Source organism: Taudactylus pleione, unplaced genomic scaffold, assembly GCF_031769625.1.
Source record: "Taudactylus pleione unplaced genomic scaffold, aTauple2 ptg000587l, whole genome shotgun sequence".
Lineage (NCBI taxonomy): Eukaryota > Metazoa > Chordata > Amphibia > Anura > Myobatrachidae > Taudactylus > Taudactylus pleione.
Genome location: NW_028284989.1, coordinates 122,882 through 150,625, shown reverse-complemented (window position 1 = coordinate 150,625; position 27,744 = coordinate 122,882). Strand labels below are relative to the sequence as shown.

At 41.7% G+C, this 27,744-nt stretch overlaps 1 protein-coding gene and 1 pseudogene across 1 annotated transcript; both read right to left on the bottom strand.

Moving 5' to 3' along the window:
- Positions 1-42: 42 nt before the first annotated feature.
- Positions 43-16,916, bottom strand: LOC148481229 (C-reactive protein-like). Its single transcript, XM_088453795.1, has 3 exons — positions 16,781-16,916; positions 16,498-16,542; positions 43-713 (listed from the first exon to the last, which is right to left on the bottom strand). The coding sequence occupies exons 1-3, from the start codon at positions 16,914-16,916 to the stop codon at positions 43-45; spliced, it is 852 nt and encodes a 283-aa protein (XP_088309921.1).
- An 8,888-nt stretch (positions 16,917-25,804) lies between these two features.
- Positions 25,805-26,383, bottom strand: LOC148481228 (C-reactive protein-like; annotated as a pseudogene).
- Between the last annotated feature and the right edge of the window lie 1,361 nt (positions 26,384-27,744).

Here is a 27,744-nt window from a genome sequence, read left to right as displayed (position 1 = left end):
ATTTCAGTTAAAATTAATCATTGTCAGTTAGTAATCACGTTTTCAGTTTTCTACCTTATCTTCATGGCATAGAGAATATACATCATTTGTGGGCACCCAAGGCTTGCATTGAAGCTTCGGTTGAACTAATACATCCCCTTTAATCACAAAATTTAGAGATCTCCAATTAATCAGATTTCCATTGTGATCATCAGAGAAGACTTTTTGCATGTCTTCTGGTTTCAAAACATAATCCCACATGTTGACATCACTCATTTCTCCAGAAAATGACTGGTTAATATCAAACCCACCCCCAAATGTGTCTTGATCCTGCCCCAGAATTATAGATGTTTTAGCATCAATAGTAAACCCTTTATTTGAAACTCTTCTGGGGTACAACTTTCCATTCACCCAAAGCTGGACTACACCAGTTTCAGAGTCCCAAGTAACACAGGTGAGTTTCCAGTCTAGATCCTCAGGGTCTGTCTTAATCATGTTTCCCTCCCCGTTTACAGCAAAAGAAGTCTGTTGTGGTGGTTTTGGATAGATAAGAATAGTGTTGTCCTTCCCCAAGCCAGACATTGCCAAGGAAAAAAGATGATATTCAACTGAAAGTTCTGTGTATGATCTCAGGCAAACAGTAACTTTCTGCAATGGCTTCTCTATGTCAGGCTTCAAGATCACGTGTGCTGTTGCCGTTCGTTTTGGGAAGAGGAAAACTTTGCCTCCCATATCTAGAAAGAAAAGATATATTACAGTTGTACATCAATGCTTTCATCTGTACACTGATACATTCCAACCTCTATTTTTTATATATATATATTAAAGTCTACAATAACAAATCTTGTTTACAATAGCTAATTCAATATGACCACATTCACATCACTGAAGCAGGGCCTTATACTGAGTCAGATGCAGTGGCGGCCATCCTTGTGTCTTTTGCCGCCATCGTTGCTGCGACTTTATGCTAATGTCACTATAAAGCTGTTCCCTGGTGTACACCAGTGTACAAGGACTGAGAGACCCACAGTGTCTATAGATGCCGCATTGCCCGTCCTTATGATCACCATCAAAACTTGCACCAGTTCTATGGCAGATGCAGTTACTATGTCTGAGTACGGCGTCCTATGTGAGCGGCTGTGCGTCTCTGTACACAGCCGCTCTCAGTGACACGCAAGCAACACTCCCAGAAGACGCAACATCTCTGCGCAACTTTATAGCCATCCCCCTGTTACCTCCCAGTCACCATCCAGAAACGTCCCTTACATTTCTGCTACCGCGCATCCAAATCTGTACTGCGGCCAGGGCCAGATTAAGGCTAATGGGGGCCCCAGGGCAACTAAATTCCAGGGGCCCCTTCAAGCCACATGGAGCTTCCTCCTGCCCCCAAAGCCTCCGCCTCTGACTTACCTGAGTGACGGCGTGCAGGCGTGACCTCCTCCCAGGCGGAGCTGCTCCCTGGTCCGCTCATCGGCGTCGCGGATGTAATGTGTCACATGGCACTGTTGAGAAGACTCGGGAGCCGCTCTGCGCTGTATGCAGCGGCACTGACTGTGCTGCTGCATACATTAACAGCGAATCGCGGCAGTGAGCCTCAATCCGGGAACAGGTGTCACTGGACACCTGTTCTCGGCAGGGTAACACTGACCCTGTGTGGGGGTCCCTCCATGTGTGGGGGCCCAGGGACGACCGCCCCTGTCGCCCCCCCCTTAATCCAGCCCTGACTGTGGGTCTGTACAGACAACACCGGAGCGCATGCATGGTGAGATTCAGATGCATGTGTGGAGAAAAAACTATTTGGCCATTTGCATGTATATCAGATTGTATATATGGTCTAATTCAGCAGTGCATGCTAGTGCAGTGCTGTAGGCAGATTCCAGATGAAGCCAGACCCGTTCTGTGCATGTGCAGAACAAGTCTGCAAGCCTGCATGTAAACTGGCAGCAGACTGTCAGTGATTGACGTTTGCGGGCGGGGATGCCCCTTGTTCCCCGAAACAGAGGCGCATCGCTGCCATTGGGGGGGAGGGAAGAAGCTAGCATCTCCATCTGCTGACAGAGATTTCCTGGCTTCATCATCTCAACTGCGATGGCCGGCTGTGGGACCCCATGGGTCACCATGGCCGGCCGATGTCCCACAAAGTGTCCGATGCTACGTTGGACAACGTAGCTCGGATACGTAATGCAGCAGGAGGTGTGATGCCTCCTGTGCATCAGCATACCAGCACAGACGGAATAGCTAAGCTGCTTGCGAGGAGCTTAGCTATTCCGTCTGGAGCTGAATCAGACCCATAGGGGTATATTTACTAAGATGGGAGTTCTATTAAGAAGTGATGTTGCACATAGCACTCAATCAGATTCCAGGTATTATCTTCTAGAAGGTGCTAGATAAATGAGAAGTAGAATCTGATTGGTTGCTATGGGCAATATCACTTCTTAAATAGAACTCCCATCTTAAATAGTAAATTTACCCCACAGTCTGAATTAGAATCAGGCCCATGATCACATGTTTCCGCATAATAAAAATTAAGAAATACCAGGAAAAGGAAGGAAACAGAAGTGAGGATATTTACAGTACTTTACGTCAATGTTGCTACACCCATTATGTGTCATTTTATTATTAATAAAATAAATCTTTGTATAATGACAGATTACAAGATATTTAAAAATCATTTAGCTTCCAGAAAGGAAAATATTAGCCAGATTTACCAGGTTATCCCAATATTCAGAACTATTTGTTAGAAGGCGATCATAGGTCCAACATTTTAAGATAGTGTAGCGGGGTAGTGTCAACGACAAGTGACACAGTCATAAACAGACAATCTGTCACTTTATTAAGTAGTCACAGCAGCACATTGGTATTTCAGCAGTAACAAGGCAGTGTTACAGCATCAGCTTAGCAAGATAGTGGTATACCAGTATTAGCAGTATTGCAGCATAGTACTATTATAGCATAGTAGTATCACAGCATATGAGCATCATATCATAGCAGTATTACAAAATTATAATAATAATAATAATAATAATAATAATAATAATAATAATAATATTTATATAGTGCTCTTTTGCCAATAGGATTCAGGGGAGCTTAACAGATAGAATGAACATAATACATTGCAAAAACTCTGAACACAATTTAGAAGTTTAGCTATGGATGAAATATAGAGACCATGGAGATATTAAAAAGTGTGTGGCAGCCATTTTCTTTCCTCACTTGCAGAGATTATTATTACTCATCCTGACCTAGACAGTACCAGGGAGGCAGCCATCTAGGGTGCACTACATAGGTTACAGTGAGCAGGATGAGCATAACATGTAGTGGGAAATTGCAGACAAAAGAGAAAAAAGAACAGTTTAGGTGGGATCCATGATATAGCAGGTTGGAAGACACACAGGTGGTAATATCAGCATAGGGCAAATAAAAATACAACATAATTTAAACAGAAGTAAATGATAGTTCTAGATTTGCAGGGTTCAGAACGTTAAAAATCAAATGAAGCAAAATAAATAAAATAGCCTGCTGTGGTCACATGGAAGAAGGTGCCGGGCCGTTTTCAATTGGGTCCCACTGTAGAGCCTTTGCAGCCTGTACTGCCTGATGTGTAGAGAGGGGCCAGCCAGTATCCTGGTGGGTGACATGGCCTGGAGCACGGAAATTGCCAGGAAAGGAGTGGGTGGCATACCACATAAAGGTTCACAGGCATTGGTCCTTCCTTTATAACAGGATAAAAAAAATTCAACTAACGGAGCTTAAATAGGCCTTGAAAGGGAAGGACTGGCAGTCCCCCGCGCGTGCATCCACAAAAGGGGTGTGACCTCACCTCATTGGGGCATGCCACGAGTCATGGGGGCTTGGCCTCACCGCACTCCCCGGTCTTTCACTATCCCGGCTGAGCAGAGCTCCGGGAGGAGGAGCTGCTCAGCCAGGGTTTGATACCGGACCGGCCCATTTGGCTATCAGCATTTCTGGCATTTGCCAGAAGTGCTAGATGGGCTCTCTGGCCCTTGGCCTTGAATCAACCAAGTGTGAGGGATTAATGGTGTTAACACCGGAATACTAAGGGATCTATTTACTAAGCAGTGTTAGGAGACAGAGTGAAGAGTGATAAGTCTGATAAGGTGTCAGCCAATCAGCTCCCAACTGTCATTTTTCAACCGCAGCCTGTTAGATGGCAGTTGGGAGCTGATTGGCTGGCACTTTATCACTTTTCACTCTTCACTTTTCACTTCTCCTAACACAGCTTAGTAAATAGACCCCTTTGAAAGTTAAATTCCTCCCTCAGATAGGGCAGTCTGTCACTCTGCCACATACCCTTTCCCCTGTAGAGTGCAGTCCTTGCCCACTGAGTTTAACTTGGCATATAGTACTGTTTATGTGTCTCTAGTGCCCAATGTTTCGGTATAGACCAGTTAGAGTACCTGGTGTGAGCATAGTGCTCATTCTCAATAGTCCTTCTGCAGCTGAAGCCTTAGCACCTCAGCTCTGTGAGCCCCTTTCTTTAGTTTTACCCTAGTCCTCCTCCAATGCGCATAATTGGCCGGGCAACGGTGGCTGCATATCCTGGGAGTAGACAGACTTAATTCCAGGTTTGGGCTATGATTGACTGCTCGCTGGTGGGTGTGCAGTGGAGGCATATAAGACCTACATGTCATCCTATCAGGGGCTTCCAAAGAGTCATGGGGGCTGTGTTTTCTACTAGCTCTTAAATAGCAGATTTTTGTAGCTATGGAAACCTGCTGTTGTAATGTTCTGCCCATCTCAAAGCGGCTACTGGTACGCTTTGCGCTGCATTCACATTTTAAATCAACAATGGGGAACCTCAGGCCCAAGGGCCATATAAGGCTCGTGGAATAATTTGGTCTGGCCCTCTGAGCTTTTTTCTGCTAGCCTCATCTGTCTAGTAGGGTGCCTAGAATGGTACACTGCAGCCAGAAGCTATGCAGAAGGGGGCATGTCTTGCAACGTGCCCACAAATAATGTTATATATATCAAAATGACCCTCGGCAGAAAAAAGGTTCCCCACCCCTGTTATAAATGAACCAATATATTTTGATAACAAATATTTTAACAATTTTGGCATAAAACAATCTTTGATGTGTAATGTATATGCTGTATGTATTGACCAGAGTTTGTGTATATCCTGTGAAAAAAATAATCCACTAGTGTGAGATGTACTATATTATCATTGTAAATAAAGCAATATACTTTTTCATAATAATAAATTCCCATTTTAACAATTTTGGCATTAAAACATCTCTATTGTATAATGCTTGTTGGATATATTGTGTGACAATAAATCATTTATTTGCTATATATCAGGCAGAGTTTGTATATTTTTATTAGATATATTTTAAAATACCAAAAACAAGTCTGAGCCTGTTACTTATTGGCATTACTGGTGGAATAACAGCTATAAATTATCACAAGCAGAACACGAACATACATAGAACATAAGACAACATATAATACAATACTTATCACAATTATGTGAAGCTAAGTGAAATATTACAAATAGGTCTATAATTCTCTGTCTCATACAATATTGAGACCTATATAAAACATATACTAGTTCAATGACCTCATAATGTCGTCATAGCACAATGGCTAATCAGAATTACGGCAGAAGCATACAAGGAAATCTTCTAGAAAAGAATGTGATAATAACCATACAATATTCAATATAGGTTACGTGAGATATCACAACACAATAACACTGAACAGTAATCAGAGAAATACAATGATAAGGGGGTCAGATGAAATAATAGCTGACCCTGCAAATATCAAAATTAATATAAGTAAATCACAGGTTGTAATGAGAGGCAGATCACACTGCATCTGACTGAGGAAGCGACAGTGAAACGCGCGTCTCAGACCCGCGAATCCGGCTGTGTACAGGCGGGATTCGTCATGGCAGCATACTGACAGGCTCTTCTAGTGGCAGATTTTCTATACTACACACCGGCTCCCTGGAGGTGAGCGCTCAGGTACTTTTCATACTACACTTTCTTTAGCGCACTGAGTGGCTTTATTTAACAGAGACAAGTTTGTGACCCTGCAATACCTTTAGGGCAACAGAGCTCCACTTGTCCTGTACTAGCCATAGTGCAGCTACACTCATACTCTTTCTTCCTATCACTGCATATGCGATCTGGGTTTCCCACCACTCACCACTACCTTTGGTATATGACTGGCAGCAGCACAGATCGCAAACCTATGCTGTGTTATTTCATTACGATAACTATTGTCTCTATGAGTACTCTCATTGGGGTGCGCCTATTAGAGGTTCCTGCAATGTTTACACCAGGACCTTCTTTTTAACGCAGTCCAACAGCAGATACTCATTGTACTTATTCCCTACCCTGGGAGTACCTTTATAGTACGCTCACATGCCATTCAATGGCTATACAATGGCATGCAGCAGCTGCTATTTTGTAAACTCCACATAAAGGAGTAGCTTTACTTTTTCCTATAACCTTACTGTCTACAAGTACCTGGGTGGCATCACAGGTGACCTACGTGTGATCTGCCTCTCATTACAACCTGTGATTTACTTATATTAATTTTGATATTTGCAGGGTCAGCTATTATTTCATCTGACCCCCTTATCATTGTATTTCTCTGATTACTGTTCAGTGTTATTGTGTTGTGATATCTCACGTAACCTATATTGAATATTGTATGGTTATTATCACATTCTTTTCTAGAAGATTTCCTTGTATGCTTCTGCCGTAATTCTGATTAGCCATTGTGCTATGACGACATTATGAGGTCATTGAACTAGTATATGTTTTATATAGGTCTCAATATTGTATGAGACAGAGAATTATAGACCTATTTGTAATATTTCACTTAGCTTCACATAATTGTGATAAGTATTGTATTATATGTTGTCTTATGTTCTATGTATGTTCGTGTTCTGCTTGTGATAATTTATAGCTGTTATTCCACCAGTAATGCCAATAAGTAACAGGCTCAGACTTGTTTTTGGTATTTTAAAATATATCTAATAAAAGTTATTTTTTATATATTATTCTTATTATAACCTTTACATTCGAGTGCCCCCAACAAGAGAGTTTTCTTCTTCTCCCCCATACTACGTTTATCTATACTCTCATGGGGAGCACCTCCACACTTTACAATATTTTTGCTTGACACCTATACTAGGGTTTGATATTTATAATTGTGGATTTTCATTATTCTTTTGACTAATTATATCCAATATATTATATCCTGTGCTCAAACTATATCCCCCTATTCCCCCCTTCCCTGGTCATTTATGTATAGAGTTTGTATATTGTAGAGAAAGCATACAGTATATTATACAAATGCAGAAAGGTTCAATGCTAATCACAGAAAAATACCTAGGTAAAAATCTATATTTAACCATTTGTCTACAATGGTGTACACATTGTAGATCCACTTGCAATTCAATCGCCCTCTCTCCATGTAAATTTTTGTTTTACTATACCCATGAATTTCAAGTCAGATTGTTCTTTGATGTAGCACTGCTAATGGATCGATACAGGGCTATCCAATTAGCCCCGAAGTGCCACCCAATGCCAGAATTTATCGTGGATTATTTTCAGGACTTGATGTGTCCCAAAAGGGAATCCACAAAAAGTGTAGTTTTTTCACTGCTGAAATGGCGAATACACGGATCCTATGTGCATTCAGGAGAAATATCCTATTATTTAGTCCAAAATAATAGCATAGGGGGGAAAAAACATTGTCGAAAAGTGGGGATAATCGTTGAAAAATCTCCAGTTTACGCCAATCACGTTTAATTGTAGATGTGTTCCACTATTCTAATTCTGAGAGCCCTAGTGGTCCTTCCTACATATTGTAGGCCACAAAGGCATTCTAGCATTAAAAAAAAATATTCTCTTGCCATCATATAGCATTTTGTGTTTAATGCAGTTTGTGTTACCATTTTTCTTTTGTTATTTTAGAGCCTATGCATTTTGTACAATAATATCCACCTTTTTCACTTTTCTATAACTATGTTGTTGAGTCATTTATTGTTTTTGGGTGCAATTGCACTGCTAACAAGCTTGGATTTAAATTATTTGCTTTTTTGTATATAATTAGTGGCATTTTTAAATAAATGGTATGTATGAGTTTGTTGTCTTTAGAGAAGATGAGTCAATACCTTTTGAGATTGCTTTTTAATTGTTTTGATTTACTGTTATATTATGTGATGATGGTTAATTACATCTTTTTATCTTCTTTAACTTCTTCTGTTTTATTATCCTTTAACTTGTTCTTAGAAGTGAGCAATGCTTTTCTATTGATACTGTTGGTCTTTTAAAGTGTTTTACTGTTAAGTTGTAGCCTTTTTTTGTGAATACAGTATGTTCCTCATTTCTACCATACATTTGAGTATATTCCTTAGTCTTTAAACAATTGCGTTTAATTCTTTTAAAATGTCCTTCTGCAATGTTGGACAACCAATTTAAATGGTGGTTGCTTAGCCTGTCTATATAGTTGTTGCTATCTAATTTTTTGTGATGGGTTTTGGTATCTATTTTGTCTAGAGAAAAATTACTTTCTCTAGATGAGGTTAAGTGTATTTGTGCTAATGTGTATTTGTGTTAATGTATGAGATTAATTATTTTAGCTGTTTCTCACTTTCTACTCATATGAAGAAGATATAGTGAAGAATTCTCCTCCAGATTAAGATTTTGCCCAAGAAGGGGTTGTTTTACCAGATATTATTATTTTCCCAATGACCTATAAGTAGGTTTGCAAACCCTGGTGTGAATTGAGTGCCCATCACAGTTCCACATATATCTTTGTGGAATGTATTTTCAAATCAGAAGAAATGATGCTTCAAGATGAAGCTTATTGTAGCCATATCGTAAATATATGTCTAATATAGTAACTAGGGGTGTGCACCGGCCACTTTTTGTGTTTTGGATCTGGATCTTTCTTCATGTTTTGGATCTGGATTGGTTTTGCCAAAACCACCCTTCCGTGTTTTGGGTTCTGGGTTTTGTGTTTTGGATCTGTATTTTTAAAAAAAAAAAGCATAAAAACAGCTAAAATCACAGAATGTGTTGGTTTTTCTGCTCCTATGCTATTATTAATCTCAATAACCTTAATTTCCACTAATTTCCAGTCTATTCTGAACATTTCACACCTCACAATAGTGTTTTTATGTCCAAAAGGTTGCACCGAGGTAGCTGGATGACTATGCTAAGCGACACAAGTGGGCGGCACAAACACGTGACCCATCTAGGAGTGATACTGCAGTAGCAGACAGGATGGCAGTTTGAAAAACTAGGCCCCAAACTGTACATAATGCAAAGAAAAAAAAGAGGTGCAAGATGGAATTGTCCTTGGGCCCTCCCACCCACCCTTATGTTGTATAAACAGGACATGCACACTTTAACAAAGCAATAATTTCAGCACCAGGGTCGACCACACAACTGTGGCTGAAATTATTGGTTCGTTTTGACCTCCACAAAACAAGCTGGCAATTAATCTGTCCCTGCACAAACTGGCTCTACAGAGGCAAGATGTCGTCCTCATCCTCCTCATCCACCAATTCCTCACCCTCTTCAGTGTTATGTACATCCTCATCCTCACAGAGTATTAACTCGTCCCCACTGGAATCCACCACCACAGGTCCCTCTGTACGTTCTGGAGGCTGGTCTCCCTGGAAGAGTTGATAATTCATTTTGATGAACATCATCTTCTCCACATTTTGTGGAAGCAACCTCCTACGCCTTTCGCTGACAAGGTTCCCGGCTGCACTAAACACTCTTTCGGAGTACACACTGGAGGGGGGCAACTCAGGTAAAATAGAGCCAGTTTGTACAGGGGCCTCCAAATTGCCTCTTTTTCCTGCCAGTACAGGTATGGACTGTCTGACATGCCTACTTGGATGCTGTCACCGATGTAATCCTCCACCATTCTGTCAATGGTGACAGTATCATATGTAGTGACAGTAGACATGTCAGAAATTGTTGCCAGGTCCTTCAGTCTGGACCAGATGTCCAAACTTGGTCCTGCCTGCCCTGCATCACCGCCAGTGGGTTGCTTAGGATACCTACGTTTTTTCCTGGCAGCCCCAGTTGCGGGAGAAAATGAAGAAGGAGCTGTTGACGTGTCACGTTCCGCTTCAGCTGACAGTGTGTTCACCAGTAGGTCTTTGCACCTCTGCAGGCTTGTGTCGGCCGGAAAGAGAGACACCACATAGGCTTTAAACCTAGGATCGAGCACGGTGGCCAAAATGTAGTGGTCTGATTTCAACAGATTGACCACCCTGGAATCCTGGCAAAGCGAATGAAGGGCTTCATCCACAAGTCCCACATGCCGAGCGGAATCGCTCCATCTTAGCTCCTCCTTCACTTTCTCCTGCTGCTTCTGCAAAAGCCTGATGAGGGGAATGACCTGACTCAAGCTGGCAGTGTCTGAACTGACTTCACGTGTGGCAAGTTCGAAGGGCTGGAGAACCTTGCACAACACGGAAATCATTCTCCACTGCGCTTGAGTCAGGTGCATACCCCCTCCTTTGCCTATGTCATAGGTGGATGTATAGGCTTGAATGGCCTTTTGCTGCTCCTCCATCCTCTGAAGCATTTAGAGGGTTGAGTTCCACCGCGTCACAACCTCTTGCTTCAGGTGATGGCGGGGCAGGTTCAAGAGTGTTTGCTGGTGCTCCAGTCTTCAGCATGCAGTCGCTGAATGGCGAAAGTGGCCAGAAATTTTTCGGGCCACCCAAAGCGTCTCCTGCACACCCCTGTCGCTTTTCAGAAAATTCTGCACCACCATGTTTATTGTGTGAGCAAAACATGGGACATGCTGGAATTTTCCCAGATGTAATGCCCGCACAATATTGGTGGCATTGTCAGATATCACAAATCCCCAGGAGAGTCTAAGTGGGGTAAGCCACTGGGCGATGATTTCCCTCAGTTTCTCTAAGAGGTTGTCGGCGATGTGCCTCTTACTGAAACCGGTGATACACAGCATAGCCTGCCTTGGAACGAGCTGGCATTTCTGAGTTGCTGCTACTGGTGACGCTGCTGCTGTTGCTGCGTAAGGTGATACATCTACCCAGTGGGCCGTCAGTCATATAGTCCTTAGTCTGCCCTGTTCCACTTGTCCACATGTCCGTGGTTAAGTGGACATTGGGTACAACGGCATTTTTCAGGATACTGAAGACACTTTTTCAGACGTTTCTGTACAGTCTCGGTATCGCCTGCTTAGTGAAGTGGAACCTAAACGGGATTTGGAACCAGGGACACACTACCTACATCAATTGTCTAAATCCCACTGCACTAATGGCGGATACCGGACGCACGTCTAACACCAACATAGCAGTCAAGGCCTCAGTTATACGTTTTGCTTCAGGATGACTGCTGTCGTACTTCATCCTCCTCGCTAAGGACTGTTGGAGGGTCAATTGCTTAGTAAAAGTAGTGGTGTTCCTACTTCCTCTCTGGGATGATGAATGACTCCCAGCAGCAGCAACAGCAGCAGCGGCAGCAGGAGGCGTAGCAATGCAGGATCCTCCAGAGGAATCCCGGATAGGAGAGTCAGTCATGCCAGTGACATGGCCTGTAGGACTACTTCCGATCCTGACTAAGGAGGAAATTCACGAGGAGGGAGTTGATGGTGTGGTTTGCAGGCGCTTGGATACAACAGGACAATGGGATTTAGGTGTCCCTGGACTGCTTACGGTCTTAGCCAAAGTTTCTGAACTTGACAGTAACTTTTTATGAACGCGCTGCAGGTGCCGTATAAGGGAGGATGTTCCTAGGTGGTTAACGTCCCTACCCCTAGTTATTTCACCTTTACATATGGTACATATGGCAAGACAGTTGTTGTCCGGATTTGGATAGAAATATTGCCAGACCAAAGAGGTGGAATGTTTGGTCTTCTGCCCAGGCATGACCGTGATGGGCTTTTTCATCCCACGGACAACAACTGTCTCCCCTGGAGCCTGATTTAAACAAACCACATCACCATCAGAATCCTCCTCGCCAACTTCCTCCTCAGCGCCAGCTACACCAGTATCCTCATCCTGTTGTACTTCAACAGTGACATCTTCAATTTGCATATCAGCAAGTGGACTTTGGGTGCTCCTTTCAGCACTTGCAGGGGGCATGCAAATAGTGGAAAGAGCCACCTCTTCCCGTCCAGTGCTGGGAAGGTCAGGCATTGCAACCGCCACCACACTTGGACTCTCCTTGGGGATTTGTGATATCTTCTTAGAACGCACAGTTGTTTACTGTGCTTTGGGCAGCTTAACTCGTTTGATTTTTTTAGCGGGAGGAGGGCTTCCATCGTCATGTGAAGCTGAACCATTAGTCATGAACATACTAGTCATACTAGTATGACACACACTAGTCATAGGGAAAGATCTTAGCCGTTCCTTGCCACTCCGTGTCATAAATGGCATATTGGCAAGTTTACGTTTCTCTTCAGATTATTTAAATGTTTTTTTTAAGGTCATTTTCCTGAACTTTGTCATTTGGGATTGTATGTGGCCTCTAATATGACATTGGGCATCGGCCTTGGCAGACGACGTTGATGACATGTTATCGTCTATGTCATGACTAGTGGCAGCAGCTTCAGCACTAGGAGGAAGTGGTTCTTGATCTTTCCCTATTTTATTTTTATCGGAGAAAGTTTGGTCCTCCATTTATGTTATATCGATTTGATATATACGTGCGGCTAAAGCGCACACAAACACAGAAAATATTTCTTTATTTTTGCTGGAGAGTAGTGCACTTTGTGGGTTACACCAGCCTTTAAGAAATGAGCCAGCCGGCTCTTTACTTATGGGACACAGGCGCACGCTTGGCGCTGCTCCTTTGTTGATGCACATGCGGCTACTGCGCACACAATTCACAAACACAGAAAATATTTTTTTATTTGGTTTGGAGTGTACTTTGGGGGTTACAGCACCTTTTAACGGTCAAGCCAGCCGGACCTTTACTTATGACACAGGCGCACGCTTGGCACTACTTTGTTGATGCACGTGCGGCTACTGCGCACACAATTCACAAACACAGAAAATATTTTTTAATTTGGTTTGGAGTGTACTTTGGGGGTTACAGCACCCTTTAATGGTCAAGCCAGCCGGCCCTTTACTTATGACACAGGCGCACGCTTGGCACTACTTTGTTGATGCACGTGCGGCTACTGCGCACACAATTCACAAACACAGAAAATATTTTTTTATTTGGTTTGGAGTGTACTTTGGGGGTTACAGCACCCTTTAACGGTCAAGCCAGCTGGCCCTTTACTTATGACACAGGGGCACGCTTGGCACTACTTTGTTGATGCACGTGCGGCTACTGCGCACACAATTCACAAACACAGAAAATATTTTTTTATTTGGTTTGGAGTGTACTTTGGGGGTTACAGCACCCTTTAACGGTCAAGCCAGCCGACCCTTTACTTATGACACAGGCGCACGCTTGGCACTACTTTGTTGATGCACATGCGGCTACTGCGCACACAATTCACAAACACAGAAAATATTTTTTTATTTAGTTTGGAGTGTACTTTGGGGGTTACAGCACCCTTTAACGGTCAAGCCAGCCGACCCTTTATTTATGACACAGGCGCACGCTTGGCACTACTTTGTTGATGCACGTGCGGCTACTGCGCACACAATTCACAAACACAGAAAATATTTTTTTATTTGGTTTGGAGTGTACTTTGGGGGTTACAGCACCCTTTAACGGTCAAGCCAGCTGGCCCTTTATTTATGACACAGGCGCACGCTTGGCACTACTTTGTTGATGCACATGCGGCTACTGCGCACACAATTCACAAACACAGAAAAAATATATATTTTTTTAGCACTTGGGGGGAGCACCCCTGAAGGACAGAGCACCCCCTGGACAACACTACAGCACCCCTTTAGGACTGGGACACTGCACAGGACTTTGGAGTGGACACAGCCCCTATGGAGAACTGACTGCACAACACAGTCCAGCCAGCCCCTATGGACTTTGAAGTAGTGGACACAGCCCCTATGGACAACAGCAGCACAGCACAACACAGCCATCCCCTATGGACTTTGAAGTAGTGGACACAGCCCCTATGGACAACAGCAGCACAGCGCAGCGCAGCACAGCACAGCACAACACTACTCTGCACTACACTACACTACACAGCCCAGCCAGCCCTAACTCCCACCCTCCCTCTTCACTGTCCACAGCCGAGTGAGAAAATGGCGCCGACGCGGGTACCTTATATAGGATCCAAAACCCGCGAGACCCGGAAGGCGGGATGATGACGTTTTGCCTCAATTTCAGATCCGAGTCAGGCGGGAAAAGTTGAGCCTGACTTGGATCGGCCTCGGCTCGGGGGGGTTCGGATTTCAGAAATCCGAACCCGCTCACCCCTAATAGTAACATATTTCCCTGAAAATGTTAATCATAACACATAATTTAATAACACATAATTCCCCTGTAAGCTGAGGATGAAGTATATATGGTCCCATGTACTATAACTCATGTGTTTAAAGATAAAATGTCTATTATAATACAGTAAGGGCTATTGTAATTCATAGGGGTAAATATATATGAGTGTAGTGTGTATATTTATATGTATTTTTATTGTACAGACTAGTAGAAGTCACCTCTGGAGCTCTAGCACACCGGGTAGGGGGGCTCCTGAAGTTGGATTGGCGGGAAAGGCAGGGACCCGAGGGAGAGAAGGAAAGTGCGGGAATCGGCACAAGGGGCTCTTTAGCTTATGCCTTAGGCGGGAGAAATGGGGCCACGAAGAGAGTGTCCAGGGCTATATAAGGGGGAGGCAGCGGTGTTAGAGAGCCAGTCTGTGTGGTTTCCCCCTTTAGAGCTGGCTATCTAACTCTCCGGCACTACACTAGAGAGCTATACATAGCAGCTGCCGGGAGTCGGAGTTTGAGGAGCCAGTAAGGGGCATCAGGGTACCTGTACTTTGGATGACCCAGGGGCGGAGCTTCAGATGGCCGGGGGACAGAGCTTTAGACGGCCTGGGGGTAGATAGATGGGTAGCGGGGGGCTAGTAAATAGGGTGGCGATGCTGAGGTTGGCCCAGTGGTTAATGTGCTGGGCTTCAGAAAGCTGTCTGTGGTGACAGGAAAACATTTTATTTCCTGTCAAAACTACTGCACTCACTGCAGGGGACCATGTGGACCTATTTTCAATGGGTGGCCTGGAGCTGTAGCTCCACCCACCCCATTGTTAATCCCACCCTCTTAATATGACTATTAACCAGAGAAGCTGTTAAACCCCTATTGAGATACTAGCCTGTGATCAAATACTGTACAATTATTCTCTCATATTGATAGCTGGTATAATACCCACTGCAGCTATAGTACTTATATAGATAGATGATGAATAAGAATATTTTACAGGATAAGTGTGACCTGGGTTAAAGAAAAGGGGGTGCAGAGACCAGACGTAGGAAGAAGCCTTGTATGATAACTACAGGATTATTTACTATATCACAAGAGGAAATTATGAGCTGCAACATAACAGCCAGTGAGAACCTTAGTGAGGAATACAACATAACCACTATGAGCCACAGCTGTCTAAGGATCATTTGTAAATCTACTATACATACAGTAGGGGCCCATGTATCAAAGCAGTGAGAGAGGAAAAATTGTGAGAGATAAAGTACTAACCAATCAGCTTCCAATTTACATTTTGTTGGCTGTATTTTAACAATGATAGATAGGTGCTCATTGGTTGGCGATTTATTTGTTACAATTTTATATGCCCCATAGACTCTCGCTTTGACTTCTGCCCCTCTTATTAAGTCTGTATACATATGCAATTTAGAGAAAAAAAATTGCTCCACAAGCTAAGAACTGTGTCGACATCGCACAGAGTAACAGTCTAAAGTTAATGGAGGACAGGCGTATAATATTAACACTGCCAGGGAAAAAGTAAACTGGCAGTAATTGGCAGTAATTTATTGATCTAGAACTGTTGAATGGACAATTAATCTACTGAACTCTAAAGTATCGTATACCGCATAATATACCTACTGTATACTTGAATTCCTACTGTGACACTGTTAACAATCCTAGGGAATTTATAATAATCTCTTTGTACCTTTAGGAAATATTATAGATAGGTGAATAAGGGGTCTATTTACTAAGCAGTGTTAGAAGACAGAGTGAAAAGTGAAAAGAAAGTGATAAGGTGCCAAGCAATCAGCTCCCAACTGTCATCTCACAGGCTGTGTTTGAAAAATGACAGTTGGGAGCTGATTGGCTGACACTTTATCACTTTCTTATCACTTTTCACTCTGCCTCCTAACACTGCTAAGTAAATAGACCCCTAATTAGATGATAAAAGTAATAACTAGTTAAACCAAGCACATAATATGTGATAATATGTTACGAGGTAATCTAATATTGTACTGAAAATTATTGGTTGTACTTGCCAATGTATGTTGCTTTTCTTTTTCTTTTATAAAATAGTGACTGAAATATATATATATATAATTATATATATATATATATATATATATCTGTGTGTGTGTCATTTGTGGCTTACTTACCGGTGTGTGGCGGTGTGCCGGAAGTTGTCTCAGAGTTGCAGGAACCTAAAGAAAACAAGTATACGAATAGTATTGTACTGTTATGTGTTGCACTTACACTATACACACAGTATATTAGAAATTACAACCTACCAATACTCTGTTTAGGCTTTCCCACGTTAGCCTAGATACTGTAGCATAAACTAAATGTAATCTGGGTGGGGCACTACCGGTTAACTCTATACTATGGGTTACATTATGGCTTCAATAAGGAAATTGATTTGTCTTGCTGGAATACTTTTACTTTCCGTAAATATGCTGTTGATAGATTTGCATCCAGCTTCATTGTCTATAATGCTGTAGAGAGAAGTGATGTCACATGTGCACAAAATATGGTGACTTTCCCATTCTGTTTCCTCTAAGATGCTAAGGATGTGCATGGTGCCTTTGAGGAAACTTTTTTTGTTTAATAACCAATGGTTGAGGAAATTGATCTAAATACGATGGTAAGTTGGTAGTGAGGGAATTAATCCCAGAGATAATTGGCCTCCCAGGAGAGATTTCTGCAGCCTTATGAATCTTCGGTAACCAATAAAATACCAGTAATACTGGGTTCTTCATTTTAATATATATATATATATATATATATTTATTTTTATTTAGGATACCTATGTATTAATTTAATTTAGAAAATGTGTCATTTCTTTTTGGTAGGTAGTGGTTTGGTCACCCTTCAACTTTTCATAGGCTGTGTCCTCTCCCAAGAGCCTGAAAGCTTCCTTTAGGTAATCTTCTTTTTTCATGATAACCAGGCCTTCATCTTCTTATCGGCTGATTTAATGATCAAATTGTTGTTTTCTTGTAGTTCTTTAAAGGCTTTTCTCTCTTCCTTAGATACAGTAGGTTGTTCCTCATTGGTTTGTTATTTGAAAGTTCTTCTAAATCTATTTTAGACACTTTAAAAATGAATGGTTCTTTTTGGGTTGCTAGGGTAGATTTTTTTTTTCTTTAAATGTGTGCAGTAATACTCAACCTTATTTGTTTCCATATTAGAGCTGCTGGGCTGATTTTGTTCAAAATGATTTTTAAGCGTAAGTTTTCTAATTAGTGCAGACCAGGGGCGTCTTAAGAGAGGAGGGGGCCCTCCTCTCTGCCCGGTGGCTGGCAGCCGACTGACATGGCTGGCCAGCCACCGGAGTATTAGTAGACTCCAGGCACTAGAGTGTGCCCGGAGTCTACTATACATGCGCAGAATACCGGAGAAATAGCCGCATCGGCCATTTTCCGGTGTTCTTGAGCAGCGCTGACACCCAACGTGGGACCATGGACAGGTAGGTTTAAACTACTATGGGTGCAGGGTGTGTGGTGTGGGGCCCCCTGGACCCGGGGGCCCATGTGCCATGCATACACTGCACCCATTATAGATACGCCACTGGTGCAGACTGATATATGTATCAAATGTATTCCTTTTGCTACTGGGCATAAACTTAAGCTCTTTATTGAACCAGCATATTGGTGGCCAATTTAGATTGTTCTTTCTTCTGATGTTTTTTTGCCTTGCTCCTAACTTTGATCGTTGCTCTTTTTCCTACATTTATTTTGTTTCTCTTTGGAGTATTTCTTATTTCTTGTAAGGTACAGTATCTTGCATAAGGCTTTTTGCTAGGTCTTCAAAAAACTTCCAAGTATTCCTCAGGATCTTCCATTCTCTTGTCTGGAGTAGATCTGTTTGTTTGTGGATTAATATCTTACATGGTTTTCAATTTTTTGTAGTAGTTCTTCTCTAACCTAGAATGTTGATTTTTCAGCTTCTTCCAGTCCTCTTTTGTAGCTCTCCATTGTGTGATTACTTCATATTGTGTAGCTGTTTTTTTCCTGAATCTAGCGAATTCTTTCTTTTGGTACATAACCTTTCCTTTTTGTTGGTACTGCATTAATATCTGTATGTTTAGGATCTTTCAGTTGGTTCCTCGTTCCCAAACTTTGTGACGTTACTTTCTCCATCACCACATAAAGTACTTCAGCATTGGGTGTGTATGTCCAGTAATTTTTTTTTTATTATTTTTTTTACAGTGTGACTATATGTACTAGTGGGCCCTGAATATCTGTCTATTGTTGTGGGCCAGGCTTGCTGCGACCTGTAGTCCCACTGTAAAAAACAATATTATTTTATATATTTTACACAATTATCCCTGCACTATCACCTCTCGGGGTGCAGGGAAGAGACCTGGGCTTATGGTTGATACTCGAGAGGGGGGACCCCATTTTATTTTTGTGTTGGTTTACATTATGGCATGGGGAGTCCACACTGTGTGTCTCCTGGGTTGGGTATGATAGCCCAGCTGTCGGGATGCCACTGGACATAATACAAACAGCGGAATCCTGAAAGCCTGAATACCAACACCCATAGGACACTTTGGTAAATAGTTTTCTAACCCATACCCTAACCTTAACCCACCCTCCCTGGTGCCTAACCATAACTTCTCCCACCTAGTGCCTAAACCTAACCTCCCCTTTCCCGCACCCTAGACCTAACACCCTCTCCCCGGTGCCTAAACCTAACCTCTCCATACAATATTTGTTCTGATTGTCTAATGAAATCTATTGCTTTCTAAATTCATGTTTCACATGCGACTTCAATTCGAGTTTGACTTTAGTAAATCTATGCTTTGCAAAATCAGGGAAATTTACAGAAAAGCATCGAATCGATAAAAATCAAAATAGGAAATGTACCCCTTACTCTAGGATTTACTTCAATAGGACCCTGATATTTTGCTAGTAATTTGCTATCTGGAGTATTCAATAATATTAGAACATTCTTTCCTTGTGCAAAACCTTGAGCCTTGGCATTACGATTATATAACCGTTGGAAGTTTTAGGAAATCTCCCTGGCAAATTGACCAACCAAATCTAAACGATATTGAATGTACATAACATACCGATGGATATTCTGTCCTTTTACCAGCTGTTCATGCCAAGTTTCCTGCAAGAGTGGGGATACCTCAAGGTTTCCACCCATAAAGAAGCTCAAAAGGGTGAAACCCCCATAAAAGCTTGGGATGTCGAACAGCAAGTAGGGAAGAAACTCATCCCAATGTCCCTCTGTGTCCATATATCATCTCAGGAATGATCTTAAAGTGTGATAAAATCATTCCAGCTTCCATCTGTTTGAGGAGGTTAACCTGATGTCCTTATGGACGTAAACTTTCGAAGTTTTAACACACCTTTAATTAAGCCGGACATAAAATTAGCTCTTGATCCATAATAATTATCCTCGGATGACCAACTGTAGAACAAAACTCTATTATCTTCATAGCTGCATGTGTAGCTGAAGCAGTATGTAAGATAAACGCCTCCAGATAATGAGTGGCATAATCTACTAGCACCAAAATAAACTGTGACCCTTCTAATTTGCTTCAGTGGGACCACCAAATCAACCCCAATCTTTTCAAGAGACACGTTTACAGTTGGCAGTAGAACTAATGGTGCAGCATACTTTGCCCTTCTGTGGTACATTGACAATCTGAACAAGCAGCACACTATTTAGCTATTCAGCATACATCCCAGCCCAAAGAGCCTGGTTGTAATTATCTTTAGCATTTTGTCTCACCCCAAAGGCCACTCAAAGGAATGGAATGGGCTAATGACAACAGATGCTTACAGAAAGAAAGGGGAACTACCATTTGCTCTGATAAAAGTACCTGTGGGTAAGTTAGGAAACCTGGTCACTTCCCTTTCTGACATGGACTGTTTGTGCCTATTAGAGCAAAGTGATTTAATTATTGCTGAGCCGATGACGGCGCTGATTGAACATCCTATGGCTTATACTGTCTCCCTGGCTTACTGGTAGCTGGCTATCCATTTTTACCCACAGTCGTCTGGTCACCGCTGATGGTTTACAACTGTCAGACCATAGCCGGCCGGAATGTAACAGCCACACCACCAATAACCAGCAGTGCATAGACCACACCTGGCACGAACACAATGGACAGTCCATTTACAAGCTATATCCCTGGTTAGTTACATTACAGCCACAGCTACTTTACTATTTTGACTATCCATCAACTATTCCACAGCCTTTTCTGTTCATAAATCTATAACTACTAATCGTAGGACTCTAATATTATGGAGACTTCACCTAAATATGGAAAACTAATCATCCAGACAGAGTAAGCATGTGCTGTTATTTGAGTGGTCATTAATAGCGTTTGATGTTATCTGAACTTTGGGACCTTTACTTTACTATTTTGATCACACCCATAGTGCTGTCCATCCCTCTCTTTTTTAACCCTTTCAGGATCCTGAACATCGGGATGCCGCTGTCAGTGTTCTGACCGCCAGCATCCCAACCACCGGTCGATCATATGTATTCCGCTTGGTAAACTATAAAGTTTTCTAAATCTTGGAAAAATAATTGTTAGCTTTCCATACCATGCAACTATACTATATCACAACTTTCCTGCAAATGTAGTTAACGGCTCCCTTAATGCCATGCTTTATTCCCTGTAACTCATTGTTCTCCCCACATTTCTCTTTTAGGGCTTTGTTTAGGTGCCATTAGGTGCCAGTGTGCCACCATTACTATAGTCGCAGCAGTGTGTCAAAAATTAAAAATAAAAAAAAACTTGTGTGTTTTGTTCAGGCATTTTGTTGTAAAATAATAATGTTAATTTTGTGCCAGTGTGCCTATAAGTGTAGTGAGTTGCAGCAGTTTGTAAAAAAAAAAACTTGTGTGTGTTCAGGGCCAAGCAGTGGCACTGTTTTACAATAACACTCAGTAGGTGCCATGCCACCATGTTAGTAATATAAATGCTGTGTGGGTCACAGAGTGAAGCTGTTTTCATTTGTTAAAAAACAGAAAAAAAAATTCTAAAAGTTGTGTGTTCAAGGCCAGACAGAGGCATTGTGTTACAGTAGAGGAAGTGCAGCAGGATGAGACGAATATTTGTTATGCTGACGTTGGTGCTAATGAGGATGTTGTTGATGATGATGAGGATGTTGTTTGTGTATGTCAGCCACCAGTGGAAGCAGATGATATTCATAAAAAATAACTACAAATTCTATGAGGAAGACCTTTCCAAACAATTCAAAGTATAGAGACTTCTGTAATGGTGGATTCCAGCTAGGATGAGTTAATATTGTGTGATGATGATAATGTTAACACTGATGAGGATGAGGATGATGATGACATCATCTCCCCACTGTAGAGAAGAGATTGTTAACAAAACAACACCGTTAGCCACCTTAAGCCCATTGGTAGCTTGTTTTGTGGGGGCCCAAACAAACCAAGTACTTTAGCCACAAAAGTGTCAGTCCCTGTCTCTGAACTGCTTGGTTTTTTAAACTGTGTATGTCCTTTTTAATACATAAAATAAGGGAGGATAGGAGGCCCTCCCACTCTCCCTTTTGTAGTATATTAAAAATGACAATTCCATCTTGCACCACTTTTCTTTTCTGCCACTGCTGTGTGGCAATGTTTCATAGATGTGCTATATTCTTTTAAACTGCTGTGTGTTTGTGTCGCTGCTCTGTCGCTCAGTTTAGCAAGTCAGCTCACTGCAGCCTTTGACCAATATGGGTGAAAATAATATTGTTAGAGAGGTGGTCATAAATTAATGGAAATTAACCTTATTGAAAATTATAATACCGTAGGATCAAAAAACGGCCCAAATTACATGATTTAGCTGTTTTTAGATCATTTTTTTTTTTTTAAATACAGATACAAAACTAAAACACATGTGGGTGGTTTTGCAAAACCAAATCACGGAAATTAATACGGATCCAAAACCACAACCAAAACACCTTGGACAGTACACATCTCTAGCGCTAATGCACGTCATCGGACGGATATGAGAAGGCAGCAGTGGGTGTCACTATGCTAGGGTAAGCTTTTGAAAAATTAGCATATTTTCACAAATGCGATCCATAATAGATCGCAGCTGTGATTATATTAGCGTAGATCCCTGAATCAAGCCCTCTGTTTTCATTGAAGGTTGACTTGATCATAGTTTTAAAATCAACATAAATATCTCATGAAATGGCTTTGAAATTATTACATATATTTTCCCTATTGATAGTTAAAAGGTAAATATTAGCTCTAAATATATCAATATCCTTTATTTACATACACTTAGAATGCCTGTGACTGTTGTTACTTAACAAACCCATTGGGCACCTCTTGACCATCGCGACCATCAACCTGGTAGTTTGCTAAAGCTGTGGGTGGTAACCCACAGCTTAGCTAGCGACCAGGAGGCCGCACTTGAAAAGTCAAGCAGCTGCCCTCATTCAGAGCGAGCGCTCGCTTCTTGCGACCGCCTCTGAATGAGAGCCATATTTTGTAATATGCTTTATTTGTATAAGATTGTAAATTAGTAACCAATAAGTCATCCATCTGTAGTAGTCCAATAAGTCATCCATCTGACATGAAATGATATTCCAGTCAAGAATATGTTTAAGAAGAGTGTTAAGCTATTGTATTACTATATATAAAAAATAATTATGTATTATATAATATACACTAATATACCTGTGCTGCCCTTGTCCATATACAAACATATATAAACTTAAGATAATATGCACAAAATAGAAAAAAAAATAATCTGCTTCTCTTAGTACGCACCAGGGTTGTATTAACCGAAGGCCAGGCCCCTAGGCTTTCAGGTATTTCAGGCCCCATCTGGCAGTTCAATCTTTCATCACACCGAAAGATGAAATTGAGTAGAGTGTATGGTATCTTAGGCAATAATGGAGTGATCAGTATAGAGTGAGTTTCTGTTTATTAGATTGCTAAAAATGGAGAAACAGTGTTGCAGACAATACCAATAAAATGTACATTAAATTATCAATAATGTCCAGTGCAGGAAGACTGTCAGAGAGGTTGTTGGTAAGATAAGCTTTCTCCTTTAGAGTGTTCCAATCTCCGTACACCAAATAGTGGTGATATATCCATGTGGCAAGTCTGCAGTGTAGCGCCTACTTATAGAGTAGTCACACACTGGGAATGGGATGTGTAAGATGACCCTTACTGGAGAAGGGTCCTCTTCCCATATGGTGTACACACCATACATCTCCCTCACCCTTGTCATGGTTTTGGATGTCCTTGTGTGTGTTTTGTCATTGTCCCACACTAAGTACTTACCAGTAGGGTGCAGCATCCGTCCTGTTGTGTGCACTCCAGATCTTCAATCCAGTTGGCTTCACCCCTATGCTGGGATATCCTTGCTCTGCAGTCGGTGGTGGTTCTCTAGTAGGTGGCCAGAATCTCCTGTCCCTGTGTGTACTGAGGTCTGGAGGAGAGAGAACTTCCTCCAGGTACTGGTGGTGACATCAACTGTGATGGCTGAAGTCATGTGTCCCCCATGGAGGTGTAACAACCCTGATGCTAATGAGCTATTGGTCTGCTGTCTCCCCCTCCCTCCTTATTGTCTCAAAACAAACCTCAGCCTTGCAGCTTCTCCCTGCGGGGCCCCTAGGCTTATGCTTAGTCAGCCTTATGAATAATACCGCCCTGATTTGCACTCAACAAAATCAATTATTCCAAATTTTTGGCACCAACTTGTATGGGTTCCAACTTGCAATATGCGTAGGGACCACAATCCAGTGCATTTGTCATGTGATTAGATGACTAGAAGTTATATTCTTTTCCGTTGTTGGAATGTGGGTCTAATTTCAGAGGCAAATTAAATCTTATAATAAGATCTGAATATGTATTTGAATCTACATATGGTATAATGATGTCCCTGGATTTGAAGTACAAGTAGCATCCATAGATCAGCCTGAATTTACTTATTTCATATACAGTATTATCAGAGCTGTAATTATTTAAAATTATTGGTCTTTTGTGTATCTTTTTTATTCTTTTTTCATGAATCCATCGCCCCAAGTGCATAGTGCAGCTTCGACGCATGCGCAGTGGTAAAAACACTCTCCACTGCCTATAACATTGACATTGCATGCATTTCTGAATCAGACCCTAGATGTGTGGTGTAGGAGTTAAGAGACAGTAATGATGTGGCTAATTAGGAAGGGATAATGCAATACAAAACTGAAAGGTCCATATTGGCAAAAATGAGGACAATATGATAGACATTGCGTACTTACCTTGCATTATCATTTTTCAGATAGGTAGTATGTTGTCCACCATCAGCAGTATTATGCTGAGTACCTCCAGGTTTACTGAAGGCATAATAGTACTGGAGTAAAGTGGGAATGCTAGACTTCAGGTACTGTGAGTGATCTTTCAGAGTTGAAATTTATCTATGACATTGGGTTGTGGACTGAGGGCCTGATTCAGACCCGAACGCTATTTGCGGACGCTCGTTCTTAAAAAGGGGCCGGATATTTAAATTGAGCGCTCGCTCTTTGCGGTCTGTTGACGCTTCTATGTCTGTGCAAGCGTCCGAAAAATGCGCTCGCTATTTTGTAAAGACGCCCCTTTGCCGTTCGCATCATACGTCATCTCCTGTATTTATTAGTTTAATCAGGAACATCGAAAGGCGTCTGAACTGCTCGCAGTGCTTGTGGTAGGATTTATTTCCCGCAATCACTGTGAGCAGTTCAGGCTAAAAGACAACCAAGTGACGTGGTCGATGATGCTCCTTTACTAATTATGCACTCCCATAAAACGGCATTTTGACCGTTTGGCACGCCAGCGTTCGGATCTCCACTCCCCCATTTTCAAGCACCTTCCCCTGTTACCACCCACAAATGCCTCATTCTGTCACTCAAATTATCAGCCCCTCGCTGTATTACGAGCACATGATTTCCGACTGCAATGACTGGTTGGCGCATGCGCATTACGACCCTCACGCATGCGCAGTTGTGCGAACATCGCTCGGAGCGAACGAGTGGCCGCTTACGAGCGGCTCTGAATCAGGCCCAGAGAACCAAGACTTACTCTGGAGGCTGGTAAGATCAGTGGCATCCCATTCAAGGGTCTATGCATCAAGCAGTGAAAAGCGTGGAGAAAAGGACCAGTGGGGAAATTGCCCTTAGTAACCAATCAGCTCCTACCTATTTTATGGACTGTACTTGATAAATGCTACTTCAAAGCTGATTGGTTGCTATGGGCAACTTCTCACTTGGTCCACTTCTCCACGCTTTTCACTGCTTGTTACATAGACCCCATAGTCTCCTAGTGCAGAGGTTCCCAATCCGGCCCTCAAGGCTCCCCAACAGTTCAGGTTTTAGAGATATCCATGGTTGAGCACAGGTGACTTAATTAGTACCTCAGTCAATTTGATTTCATCACATGTGCTCGGCCATAGATATCTCTAAAACTTGAACCATTGGGGGACCTTGAGGACCGTGTTTGGGAACCTCTGTCCTAGTGTGTTAAACTCCAGTTAATTCGATTACCATTTTGGTCATTGGATTTAACTTTCCATATGTTCTTCAGGTACAAACCATAATCCTTCATATGCATGTCCCTTATTGCCCACGTGCTATGTGACAACAACAAAAAAATGATCCCCAAATAAGTCTTTATCCTACCTAAAGATAATAGAATTAAAAGCAATCACTCTCCTGGTATCTAGTAGAGTTTTTCATTGATCCAAAGTTGGAGAACTCCACTATCAGAGTCCCTGATGCCACAGATGTGTTTCCAGTCTAAAATACCTAAAGTTATCTTGAAATTATTTTCTTCCTGTTTTAAATACACAAAGCAAGAGTCTGGTGGCTTTGAGAAGATAAGACAAGTGTTGTCATTCCCTTTGCTATGGTTTTCTGGAGAGAATACTGTAGGCAATAATTGCCTGAAAAGTTTAGTGTAGATTTGTAGACAAACACTAACTTGTTACAATGACTTCTTAATCTTAGTTAAATTGTTATTGTAATTGTTAAAGCTCATGTGAGTCTGTAAAACTAAGACAATTTTGGGAAGGTACAACTTTGCTTCAAACATCTAGGGGACACTAACAATCAGATTTTCCAGTGTCTTTATATTTCTGCATTTCCTATTTTGATAAGTGGATTTATTTTACTTGTTTTTCAACATAGTCACACCTACATCTGGTTGCTAGGTAACTTCCCCGGCATGTGTTGCTGAGCTATGCATCACCCAAATGTGGCTTTATAAGATAAGATAACTGTTGTTTATAAGTTCCTGATGATAGTTTTGAATGAAAAGCTGAAATATTGATTTCATCTGTCTGTGTTTGCATTTACTGTATGCTATAGTTTTGACACCTGGAGGTATATTTACTAAAGTGCAGGTTTTTAGAAGTGGAGTTGTTGCCCATAGCAACCAGTCATATTCTAGCTATTATCTTCTAGAAGGTGCTAGATAAATGATAAGTAGAATCTGAAAAAATTTTCAGAAAACCTGCAAATATACCCCTTGAAATATCATATTGTGGATTTTTTGGATGAATAGCAGATGCTGATTAGGTTGAGGTGAAAGCCAGACACTGAGATTTAGTTCTGAAATGTCAAAGTCTATCTTGTGTTTATTTATGCTACGAGTATGGTCACAGCTAGTTGGACCAGTGGTCACCAACCTTAATTGAGGTGTACGCTAATTTAGAAAAATGAAACCTCCTGAAGAGCTACTAAAATTGTATAAAATAAAATCTTGTTAATAACCGAACAATTGATGGTAATTTAATTAAAAAAAAAAAAAAATTATAGAAAATAAAAGTACATTTAATTATTATAGTGATATTGTTGTAGTTTGTAAAATAACATTTAAGCACAGGCACATTTCACTGTTAGCTCATTGAAGCCAGTAATTAAGTGCAGTAGAGGAGCAAAAAGATATAGTCAGCTGTGTGATTTTCCAACAGGGCTGAGCGGGAGTCACTCACTCAACTGTAGCGTAGACTCCATGTGTGGAACAACGGGGAAGCACGTCAGGTGATTGCTGTAGAGGCTGCGGCAATCACCTGACGTGCTTACCTGTGGCTCCACCCATGGTGTCGATGCCACGGGGGAGCACATGTCAGAGGTCACTTCCTCCTAGTTGACTTTGCAGTATTGCAGCTAGGTGAGCTACCAAAATTAAGACCACGAGTTACTGGTAGCTCGCAAGCTACAGGTTGGAGACCACTGAGTTGGACAGTGTGAATATTGAGAGCAATGGTCGAAGAAATACAGTACAATAAATAGCTTGTAGATATTTTCATGATTATTTAGCTGTTCAGACATCCATGCATAACCAATGCAGCATCTTCCTGGCAAGATATAGACTCACTCAAAATGACAATACATACACCTATATCTGCACATAAGCAGAACAAATTATTAATAATAATAATGATAATATTT